This window comes from Cuculus canorus, chromosome 9, assembly GCF_017976375.1.
Source record: "Cuculus canorus isolate bCucCan1 chromosome 9, bCucCan1.pri, whole genome shotgun sequence".
In the NCBI taxonomy this organism is placed as follows: Eukaryota; Metazoa; Chordata; class Aves; order Cuculiformes; family Cuculidae; genus Cuculus; species Cuculus canorus.
In genome coordinates this window covers 6,453,405-6,465,468 of record NC_071409.1, presented here as the reverse complement: position 1 = coordinate 6,465,468, position 12,064 = coordinate 6,453,405, and the positions used below count along the sequence as shown (strand labels likewise).

Below are 12,064 nucleotides of genomic sequence, written 5' to 3'. Positions count from 1 at the left end.
GTTTTAAGAAGAGGTGATAGCCTTTCCCATAAATACTTTGGGGACTGTAATGTTGACATTGAGATGGATCTACCTACAACAGCTTGCTCTGTCAGTATTTCTCTGTTTTGAATCAAGACCTATTAGGTGCTTGAACTTGTTGGGAAAGCTAGGAAATATATTGAATCATTTTTTCAATTTATTTCATGTATCTGTACTACAGCCTTTTTCTCTTCCAAAACGTTTTAGCCCTACTCTGAGTTGATCAAAACCCCTTAAAGCAATGCAGAGCCATTTCTGAAAAATGCTTGTAAGCTTCTTCTGTCTTAGTGCACCTAGGAAGTTTGATCAGATTGCCTGACTCCAGGAGTTCTGTTTGCATGCTGTTATTACAAAGGATTGAGCCAAATACAATGTATACATTTTTTTTTTTTTAAATTTCCTTTCCTTCTGAAGTACCCTGTTGCTGACAGCTCAATTATTTGTAGGGCTTTAACCTGGTACTTCAGTCTCATTATTTATCTAGAGACTCCTTCACTTGCTTTATTTAATTTCTCAGCCAACAATTCCATCTCCCCTGGCACTCAGCATTTTCAGTTTTAATTAGTTACTGATCAGCTCTTCCATCAGCAGATACTGACTTGAAGACACGATGCAAATAATTTCTTTGTGTGTCCCGGGATTTGTACAAGACAGATTTAGCTTTCCTCTTAAACTCTCTCCGTCTTTTATATTAAGACATTGCCTAAAATACCAGCTTCCTAAAGACTTTTGAGAGAGAGCCTCATTCGGATTTGAGTATTTACTTTCCTGGACATTTTTCTAAGTTTAGGTGACAAAGTTGTTCTTCTGATTAGTCTTGAGGTTTTGCCTTGAGATCTCCTCATGGTTTTTTTAATTGAGAAGATGTTGCAATGCTTAAATACTGTACTCGTGTTTGCAGCATTATCACGGATGCTCCCTGCGGGAAGGGCTGGAACCCCCCCCCCAGCTGTGGGCACTCGTGAGCTCCTGGGGAAAATCAATGGGATGTGCATGTGACTCCTCTTAGAGCTTTTTGAGAAGCCCTCCTCCCCACGTCAATAGTCTGCATTCAAAGGGGCTCTCGGTCCAGGGTGACTCAGAGTCCAGTGACGGCATGACTTGTACGGGGTTCCTCCTGGAGCGCTTTGTTGTGCCCAGGGTTATCACTGTGCTGGCTTCCTCTCATTGAACTGCTTCCCCTGGATCTGTTGGGAATGATGGGAGAGATTAAGCAAGGACCGAAGCTTACCTGGATCAAGCTTTGCTTTTATGCCAGTGGAAAGAACAGAGGAGTCCTTTGAGCCCAGTGAATAGAAACCATACCAAGTCAGCAAGTCAGTTTGGTCTCTGTGGGGAAAACTGTAGCGATTTAACTTGTATTTAGTCATCAAGTCTGACCTAACCCTTATGTGGGCGCTATCCTCCGAAACCTTGGGAAAAGGTCCCTCAGCCTCCATGGGCTTTACCAAAGAGCATTTAGTTATTTTGTTCCAGGAGTGCAGTTGTTCAGGTAAACCTGGTTGAGGGTCTGGCTTGTCCCAGTCTGTGTGACCCAGTCGGGAGGAGAGGGATCTGTTTTTCTGCCCTCGCTTGGGCAGGTTTCCTGGGCTGTATGTGCCTATGTGTGTGCCCTGCCTGTACAATAGGACCTGAGCATGCACTGCAGTTCCTTTATGCTTGGTTCACAACGTAAAATAATAACAATGATCGTAATTCCCGGTGCAAATTTACCGCAGTGAAACTTGAGAGTGAGATCAGGCCCACATGCAAAGCTGTTAAGTACTTAAATGTTGCTTGTATCAACAAAACAAATCTCTTTTTGGAAAAGGAGGTGGGGGGCAATAAGAAGAGATTTTTGTAGTTGTATTTGCAGTTTCCTCTTCCCTTCCTTTCATTCTAGAAATTCTTTATCCTTTCCTGCACAGTTGAGAATTAGCCATTTATTCTTAGTGCTGGCGATGCAGTCTTTGATATTTAAAATGGAATGTGTTCCTTTTTGATGCTCTGTGGTTTTGAATGAAGTACATGCTAGCAGATTAATGGTGCGGAACACTTAGACCCCAGCCATTTTTTCCCCCTTTCCATATTATTTCATCATTCAAAAAAAAAAAAAATTAAATATTTTTAAAAAGAAGAGCCTGCGAATTGTCTATTGTTTGTGCAGTGAAATTGTTTTCACAGCGTTGTCATTCTCTTCGAAGTCAAAATCATTGAATAGCGATGAGCTGTCACATTTTTTGTAAGTTATAACTGCATCAAGCTGTGCTGACAAAATGTCCCTGCATAACTGTTAATATGCATTGTCATTTTAAGCATGAAACAGTTTAGCTAATGATTTATCTCTTACAATGCAGCACTTGGGGCAGCTGTATGATTTGTCTCTTTAGCAAGTCAAGTAATTTCTTTAACAAAATGTTAAGCACAGATGGGCCATAGGCTGTCAGTTAACCATTATTGTGCATGCATCTGCTTGCCTTCAATGCACTGTTTTATGTATTCAGCCACTTACTTAGGCACAGCTCTCTGAAAAGCGGAACCTACTCTGATTGGCAAATAAAATGTTCATTTGTCTCTTCTTCCTATTGTTTTGTTTTGGTAACACATGTCAGCAGCTCAATTACCCAGTTCATTAACAGCTCCCAATGGACACGATGGCCAACCCATGATAAGGAGGGCGATTGTGGCACATATGGTCAATAATAGCCTGTCTCTTGGCAATTGTAAATAAAAGTCACTGTTGGCCATTTCCTTTTACCGCAGCTACTGTTTTCCTTTTCACTTTGCTGTACAAAGCACATATCTCTATGTGAATCAGCCCAAACAAAATAAAAATACCATCCACTTCTCTCAAGAAGATCGCTTTTATCACTGCAGTGGTTGCTCCCTTTCTCCGCTGACTTTCCAGCTTAGAGCTGGCAGGAGAGGGGGGTTGCTTTTTTTCTAATTCCAGTAACCAATTAATTACTATTATTAATCAGTTTACTTAAGCAGCGACGTATTTTCTCCTCATTTCCCTCATTCTCTCACTGCAGACTTTTGTGAAGTGCCTGTGGATGTTCTAAAAAACCATTTACGGTCTTTTTGTAAGTATGCCTTTCGCAAAGAGCAGTGGTTGTCAATGCAGGAATTGAAGTGTGACTTAATCCTTCTTAGATGAGCAATACTCATGTCTGGAACAGAGGCTTGCTTTTTTTGTTACATTTCTTGTCTTTTTAATATAGTCAAAATACTCGCATAAAGGGTTAAAAAGAAATTTTAAAACTTGTGACTGCCTCACATTTTCCTAGGAATTCTGTTGCTTTCAAGCAAGATTGAGAATTTTCTCATATTTGCTGACCCTAAATTTTTACTTTTAACAGGCAAAAAGGAGAATGTAGCAGCATTAGCATGTTTTATCTTAACCCCACTGAGAAATTTGGTTTTGTTCTTTGTTTCTCAAAATTTGCCCTTTCTTTCCCTCTCAAAGAGGAGTCGTCCAACTGTTAACAAATTTTGGGCTATCTCCTAAGGAGGTGAAACTCAAGGTGCCCAAATCTGCCCGCGTTGATGACGAAGCCCAAAAAGTGAACAGAAAATTGGATAAAATTGCAGCTCTGATTCCTGGTAAACCTGCTAAAACTTTTCCGGTAGGAGTGCCGCCACCTGAAATTTAGGGGTGCTCTTCTAACCTCTGGAAGACGCTTTGTCTTAGATAAACACGGCGTTTAGCTGGGTGTCTTAACCAGCTCACAGGTGGCTGAGGGGGGACTCCAGCCCCCCGCGCATTCCCCGCTGCCTGCCATAGTCATGACTAATCCGTAGTCTCCACCCAGGGCTGCCGGCACTCGGGGAGTTGTTGAGTGTCAGAGATTATTTGTCCTGTTTTGATTAGCACAGACCTGGCAGGGCATATTTTCTTTTTAATGGCTCCTTGCTGTGTCAGTGAGGTTCTGGGAGGAGGAGAGGGGAGCTTGGCGTCACGTTTCCCGGGGCAGATACAGCAAAATGAAGGGCTGATGTGCTGCAAGGGAGGTAGTTGGTCAGCTCCAGAGTCTTCGTGATGTGTTTTATGCAACTATGAGCCTGCTCCTGAACCAGACTGCCCAGGGGCAAGGGGATGGGGGCTGCTAGTAGGAAATAAAGGTGTAATTTTATTTTCCTATGGATGTTAAAGGAGAGGAAGGACTCTTGACGTGTTTCTGGTCTGCCGACTGTTAAAACGCCAGCTGCTGAAAGCTGACCCCAAGACAAACAAGGATCCAGGGAGGAATGCGCTGCTGGCCACCTTCCGCTGCTCCCAGCTCTCGCAGAGAGGTTTATTTAGCGGGTGCCCGGGGTGACTGACGGCTCGCATCCTGGGACGGTTTCCTCATTAATTCAACCATGAGATGATGGAGGATCCCTTTCCTCTGGCAGGGAGAGGCAGCCCAGGTGCTGAGCTTTGGGGTGGGGGCAGCTTGGATTAACCCCTGCTGTGCCTCTGCTTCCCCCTGCAGCCCCCCTGGCCGCAGTCCGCAGCAGCCTCCTTTGTGCCTCCGCATCCTGCCAGGCAGGTGTCAGAGCCCTGAATGCGGGCAAAGGCCCTGCTGATGGATACCACAGATGGAGCGTGGAAATTGGCCGAATAGGCTTCAGCCACAGGCCATTTCTTAGGACCTAACAAAAGCCTCCAAATAAGTCAACAAAAATCCCAAAGATCACAAAGCGAGAGTGTCATTTGTCATTTACTGTGGGCTTGTGTGGGGGTGGTGGCCCCGCTGCACTCCTCCTTGCCTGCACCCGAGGAAACATGAGGGAGGTCACCAGCATCCCTTTGGGCGTGAAAGGCTGCGGGGATCAGAGAGCCCTCGGCAGCCCTGCGGTACCCACTGCCTCCTGGAGCACAGCTCCCCGTCAGCCCCAGCGCTGGGGATGCCCTGGCCACAGCCTTGAGTGACGGAGATGTGACACAAGGGGAGAGCTTCGAAATCATCTTCTCATTTCTTAATTCATGCAAGATCTTGGAGAGGTAGCTAGCAAATAAAACTGCCAGCAGAACCCTCCCTGTCCTTTGGTATATTGTTTTATATTTTGGTCATAATTTAGCAAGATCCATGGCTAAAGAGACTTTATTTAGGGCAAAGCCCAGGCTGTTACGCTTTGAGGAAGAAGTTGTGTAATATTTTATCACAAAAATGTCACAGGCTGCAGAAGGATAGCCTCTCTGCCTGCGTTTGTCAGGTGTGCAGTGCTGCAGCTGTAATGTATGGATTCTCCATGGTTGTCAATTTTTTGTTATTTAATTATTCAAATGAAATGTCTTGCTGGGAGGAAGAACAACCCACAGAATGACCTCTTGTGTATTATTTTGTTGTTAGTTTTTTTGCCCCGGTGTGTCTTTTTATGGTGTTTGGAAAAGGAATGGTTGCAGAGGTCCTGGTGACCTAACGCCTATGACGCTGGGCAGAGGTTTTTTGCTTATTGTGGTGAAAACTAGTGTGCAGCAGACAGGCCACCAGACAGGTCACGAGGGGTTAAGGGACAAATAATTGCTCTTTAATTCTGTAATTCTTTCTTCAATTAAACTTCATGGCTCAGCTACTGGTAGTGCTTTTGCCTCTCCCACTGTCAGCCGCGCAGTGAGAGGTGTAGTGGTGGTCCCAAAAGGTCTGGTTGGGGATCTCCCAGGAGACTGGTGAGTCTTCTTTCTCCTTTTTATAGCTCAGGGGCTGGAGCATTAAGATCATTAAGACAACTGTAGAGGTTAACAATATGCACGTTGTGTGTCTGTGGAATTGGCGTTGATAAAAACAACTCTGGTGAAATCTGACTACCTTTACCTGTGCTGAATAGTAACTTTTTATGTCATGGAAGTCAGTGGATTTATTAGTGAGATACTGCTTAGCAAAAGCGCGGTGTGCTAAACCTATCGAGCATACAAAATAAACACTGCTTTCTTTAAGGCTGAGGTGCGGCCAATTATATGCTTAGACAATACACTGATTGGCTTCTCACCCTATATAAACTGGTATTTTAATTTGAAAAATAAGAACAGAAACTCCCTTGAAACTAATAATATTTAAGAAGACTTTCTAAGAAATAAAAATATTGCAGTTTGTAGAACAGACGTGTAACAATCATTTGAGATAACATTTGTCTGGTTTTAGTATTGCAGATCAGGCAAGATGAAGGAACTCGGTGATTTCAGCAAAGCTGCACATAGCAGCAGTGTTACTGGAGAAGTGTAACACCAGTGAAATCAGATTGATGTGAAAGCCATTTCCTTTGGTAGATGTTTTCTCCCAACTTTAGTTTTCTTTTTTTCTCTCTAAATGTTTGCACTTGGTTAGACACATTGACATAGACTCTTAGATACTTGGTTCAGTTTTTTTCTGGCTGGTTTACCTTTGTGACTTTCATATACTGCTTAATGAAATGTAAAGCTAGCATGAAAATCATGTCAGTGTTTCAGTTCTGCATCCTCATTGCTGCATGAATAAGGGAAGGGAGAACATCACAAGACTTTGCAAAGTCTTTAGAAAACATTTTTAGAAAGATCATTTTAAGCTTCCTGATGCTTCCCCCCCAGCTGGTGAGAGTTCGCTTTAGAAACATAGCGGTGAAGATCTGTCGGAGTGGGAGGCGGACCTGGAGTAACGATAGAGTCTCAATATGAGTATGATCGTTCTCATTTATTCATACACCTTACACTTCTTATATACTTATCCTAATAATGCACGTGCTAACAAAACAAATCCTAATTGGTTATGTCCCACTGTTCACGCGCCTTGTGCTGTCACGCAACTGGCCAGATGCTCTTGAGCACGCGAAAGGGGCAGATACAAAGTTCTCATCACGAATCTTCGGGACTTTCCCGCGCTGGATTCCACATTCTTGTATTCTGCTCCCTTTTATCTTATCTCAAGGTCAGGCCTAGCTACAGACAGCAAACCCTGGATTGTTCACTGCTATTAAATCATGAGCCATTCTTCCACAAAGATCCACTTCACACTACACGTGTAAAGCTGGCTTTCCACAGGCATATGTGTGGATGTTTGAAGAAGTTCATAGCATCATAGTCAGAGTTGGAAGGGACCTTAATGCCCATTCACTCCCTCCCCCCTACCAGAGGTAGGGACACCTTCCATTGGATCGGTTTGCCCCATGTAGCCTGGCCTTGAACACCTCCAGGGATGAGGCATCTACGACTTCTCTGGACAACCTCACTACCCTCACAGGAAAACATTTAAATACCACAAATGTCATTGTACACAATCTAAGGCGGCTTTGGTAGGAGAAGTTGTCTCCAAAAGGGACTTTGCCGAACTCTGTTTCAGACATTATCACATCAGGTATGGTCAGAGGGTGGTGCTAGCCAGTATGATCCTGTTAGCACGGCTGGCGTGCTGCCCTCCAATAGCCTATCTTGTCAGCAATTGCTGTTCTGCTTAAGGGGAGTGATTTGTATCTGAGGCTGCCATAGCAAAACTGTATTTTAAATGTCCTGTGTTTCTTTTTATTCTTGAACAGCAGCGTGAAGCCATCCTAGAGGGTTGTATCTTGGCAGTTGCTGAGGAAAGCAGGTGCCACTGATTCACTTGGGACCCCAACTGAGAAGATTTGGGATTTGTCAATTTGTCACTGGTTCAGACAATGTGTCATGTTCATTTTGAGATACCCTTGACTGCCTGTTAAATAAGGAATTATTTTGAACTCTTTAGGATAGGAAGTTTGTGCTGGTTCTCTTTGGTTCTTGGAGGCAATATTATCAAGAACAGTTTAATCCAGTCTTACCTGGGGCAAAGCTTCTGTGCACATAAGAGACTCTGAGAGCTGGATGTTTTCATGGTGCATCGATACTGAGCTTCTCCTGATGTTGTTTGTATGTTGGATCCAAAATATTGATGATGTCTGGACAACGAAGATAGCTTTCACATAAGTAATTTTTCCTTTTTTAGTATGCAGAAATTCATAAACTCTTCAGCTGAGTTGTCCAAAAAAACACTTTGTCTTTCTCCTTCTGTAAGACCAAGTAAACAGATTAGGTGCACTTATTAGTTCAAAGAACTTGAGTGAAATTGGAAGTGTGAGATAGCTAAAAATGAATGGAGGGGAGGGGGGTTTAGCTGGAGTTTGAGAAACAGTGATTTCTTTCTGGCTTTGTGTTCTTGGCTACTTCCAAATAAATAATGTTAAGAAGCTCATTTTAAATCATTATCTATGTCAATAATTTATTTGAAATTATTGAAGTAGTAGAAGCAATGCTTGTATTTCCACGGAACAAGCAGTTTCAGCATCACTGGGGAGTGTCTGCCCTCTTTAGGTGGCTTCCCTTGAAGGCTCAGGCAAGAAGGAATGCTTGTCCCTGGGACAGCAGCTGATGCAAGTGAAGTTGGCTTTGGAATTCTACTCTCTTGGTTCTTTACTCTTTATTGGAGAAAGAAAACTTGTTTGGGTACAGCAAGAGCTTTGCTGCCTTCACAGCTACAGCTGTGGCTGGGCTGTAGCTGGAGTTCACTTGGTTGTCAGGGAGCACAGGGGAACATTGCCAGGAGTTGTCTGTCTGTCTGTGTGTAATCTCGCTCTCTCTGAGTCCCTGACACCCCATAAGAGTTTTGGTTATGACTTCTCTGTAGGCTGTTAACGGTAAGAGTTAGTTCCCCCTTCCTGGGTCAGGAACATGCTGTACGTGGTCTGTTTCTTGCCGATGTTCCTAGAGTACTGACTTAAGGCATGGTGAGAGAGGCCTTTGGTCCAAAGCAGCTTGGCCATTGTCCTAGACACTCACGTCCTAGACAGTTGCCCGGAGGCTGAGCATCAGCACATCTGTGTGTAGCCATGTTCTGTGCTGGAAAATGTCCCAACGTTGGAGGGAATAACGATGAAACCTTGAGTGAAGGAAGCGTGCCGTCAGTGTTTTTCAGCTCTGGTTGTCACGTATGCTGGAGTCGCCTTGCTTTAGTAACTGGATAAGTCAAGTCAAACTGTGCTCTGAGTTATTCTGAGCTTACCATGGATCTGTAGGGAAGGGTCTCATGGACATGTGTCGGAATGTTTAAGCTACAACATACACGCTGGTGCGACAAATACTTGTATCTCTTCACTAGTTCAGGGAAAGGAAAAAGGCTGTATTGCTTGTTTGAATGCTTGTGACCAAGCAGTACTGCTCAAGGCTTATAAAACACTTGCAAACTGCTGGAGGAGTTAAAAGAAAGAAATGGAATAATTCATTTAGTCAAAGATATCTAGAGGGTCTTAAATATTCTTGGGCCAAGAAGAGGGGCTAAATTCATAATTGAATTTTTGACAATTCTTTATTTGTTTGAGTACATTTACACAATGTAACATTTAACTCTGATTTGTTTCTCACTTTTTTGTGCTTTTGAAGTTTGCCAACTCAGTCGTGAGTCATGGAGAAAAAGCAGCTTTTCCATGAAAGAGGATATCATTGATTGAACCTATGTTTTGCCTTTTTTCTTCAACTAAAGCTAATTTTTGTCTTTCATTTTTTTCTTTTTTGAGCATCAGCACCCCAGTCTGATGAAGGCTCTGATATAGATTCTGAACCAGATTTACCTTTAAAAAGAAAGCAGCGTCGCAGCAGGACAACCTTCACGGCTGAGCAGCTGGAAGAGCTGGAAAGAGCTTTCGAGAGGACACACTATCCTGATATTTATACTCGGGAGGAACTTGCGCAAAGAGCCAAACTCACAGAGGCTCGTGTCCAGGTATGTATTTAAAAGCTGCCTAACAAAAAGAACTTCCTTATCTATTAGCAACTCTGGTTTTATGTTCTCAAGTGATCCTACCCTTAAGGAAAAAGTGAAGCTACATTGCTTAAAGCCTTAGGGGGTTTGCATCTGTACATGGACATTGGTTTTCCAACTGTTTAAGGCAACAATTGCTTGAAAAAAGGGTTCATGTTTTCCCCAGTGATTGTTCCATACCTACCATGAATATAACACTGAGCCCTTGGAGAAGAAGGGCTATTATCCCAGATTGTTTGTTCTATGCATTTGGTGGCACCCTGCATAAAGTCAAGTCAGATGTTGTGCCACTTTATAGTTATTTAACTGATCTTCTCTTTTGTTGTTTGGCTCTTCCAGGCACTAACAGAGGACAGAAAAACATTTTAAAAAGGAAAATGTGTCTCTAGAGCCGTGCAAGCAGGCAGGGGTACCGGTGCTGTAACTTGTGTCTACAGTTCACTTTTAGGTTAGCTTTGGAAGTTGACTCGATCTAAACCTTGTAATATCTCTCTTATCCCCTCTGTCATTTTATTTCATAAGAAAATAAACCCTCAAATAACTGGTTAGTCTTCACAGCTTCATGGAGATTTGGATTGTCTAAGCAAGGCTAAAAGGCTGAAGGAGTAAACCATGGAGTTGATATAAATTAAAAAAAAAAAAAAGCATGAACTTAGACTTTCGTGTGGCCAAAACCAGGCAAATAGCCACCAAAAAATTCTGGAATAAACTGCACCCCAGAGTTCAGGTTCAGGCTAGGGCTTAATCTATTTCACGGCACAGAAGCATATTCTGTGAAATGTTAAATACCACAGGCAGAATCCACTGCTACTCTTTCACTGTTTGACATCTAAAAGACATTTGGAAAAGAATGTCCAGTTTAAGTCAGTCCGAGCTGCAAGCGTTCATAAGCAAACGTGCAGTTGGGTGACAAGCAAAATATTGTAACTTGTGATCTAACCAAGGAAGAGAAGTGAATGATAACTTGTTATTTAACCAAAGATAGAGGTGAAATTGACTGCTTTCGTGAAACTCTGTTTTTATGTTTTGACCTTTGAAGCTCGGCCTCAGGCATTTGGACTCTGCAAACTGAAACAAGCAACACAAAATATCCCTTTGACTTTTTAAGACAAGCGTACCTATTGCAACATGACTGTCTTATTGAGTATCTGTCTTGGAAGGTCCAGACTTTTTCAGTTTTGCCTTCACACCACATTTCTTGTAAGTGTTCATTAAGACCGTGAGAGAAAATCAGATGTATAGATGTATTTGTCTGGAAGGCCAACTCAGTGGTGGCATGACTCTCTTTCTTGACATGTTTACTAAGTGTAATGGTTGCAAAAACAGCTTCATATGTAGACTTGGGCCAAATCAAGCCCTGGGAATCATCCACACATAAACATAATAACAATAACTTCCTACACAAGTCCTGTTAGCAAGACAAGTGGGATCTAGGATATGATGTTTGGGGCTATGTTAGCTTCAGTGGAAAAATACGATACATGAAAAAGACCTTGTTCGTGTTTTTCTAAATCAATGACCCTCGGCTAGAAGAAAAGCAGAACTCTCATTAACATAACAGCTGTCTTAATGTGGCTTTAACCCTGTGACTTTTTACATTCCTTATGGCTTCCTTGGTTCCCTTGAGACACATCCTGTCTCACACCACTCCCATGATCTACAGCCTCACGAATTCCCCAGTACCTCTGACATATGGATATTTTACCTAACCCAGCATGGCAGAAAGTTCTTAGTCAATCAATGATAAAAATACCAGAACAAAACCTTTCTGGATTAAAGATGAGCCAGGGTTGAAGTAGGCAGCCTGTGGGCAGTTTCCTAGCACACTCCATCTGTCTGGTACCCTTGAAGCCTGGCAGAGTGATTTAGCAGTGGATTAAGGGATACAGGATTTGCCTTATCAGCATTCAGCACTTCTCTATAGCCCCTTAAAATAGCTACTTATGATGGCCATGAAATAAAAGATGACCTGTGAAAAGAAAATAACCCTAGGAGACTTGAGACCGAGAGGGCTGGATAGCCACATTGATGTAGCATTCAGGCTTTCTTAGTCACACTTCTTTTTTGGTAACAGTATGACAGAGATCAGAGATACCAAATTTTATATGGATATATACACAAAGATCTCTTTGACTGCTTCCCAATAAAGTATCATCTAAAAAAACCTGTCTCTTCACAGCATAGGTCCAGCTGAGCTCAGAAAATTGTCTTCTTTGCTGGAGTTGCAAAGTCCAATTTAGTAAAGTTGTTTTACATTGTTGGGGAAGTTATTTAATTGATTACAACTGGACCAGCCTTGCTATTCCCTTAGTCCCACCATGTAATGCTCGCATCTC

The 12,064-nt window shown here is 42.7% G+C and overlaps 1 protein-coding gene across 5 annotated transcripts in view; it reads left to right on the top strand.

The window, feature by feature from the left end:
• PAX3 (paired box 3) overlaps positions 1-12,064 on the top strand; it is a 79,256-nt gene that overhangs the window by 42,934 nt on the left and 24,258 nt on the right. For 3 of the 5 annotated variants that reach the window (XM_009560358.2, XM_009560357.2, XM_054074442.1), the window contains exon 5: positions 9,484-9,689. In XM_009560358.2, the coding sequence (XP_009558653.2) occupies positions 9,484-9,689 (206 nt within the window). The remainder of the gene's footprint in view (positions 1-9,483; positions 9,690-12,064) is intronic. The other 2 variants (XM_054074443.1, XM_009560360.2) reach the window with 1 other exon arrangement.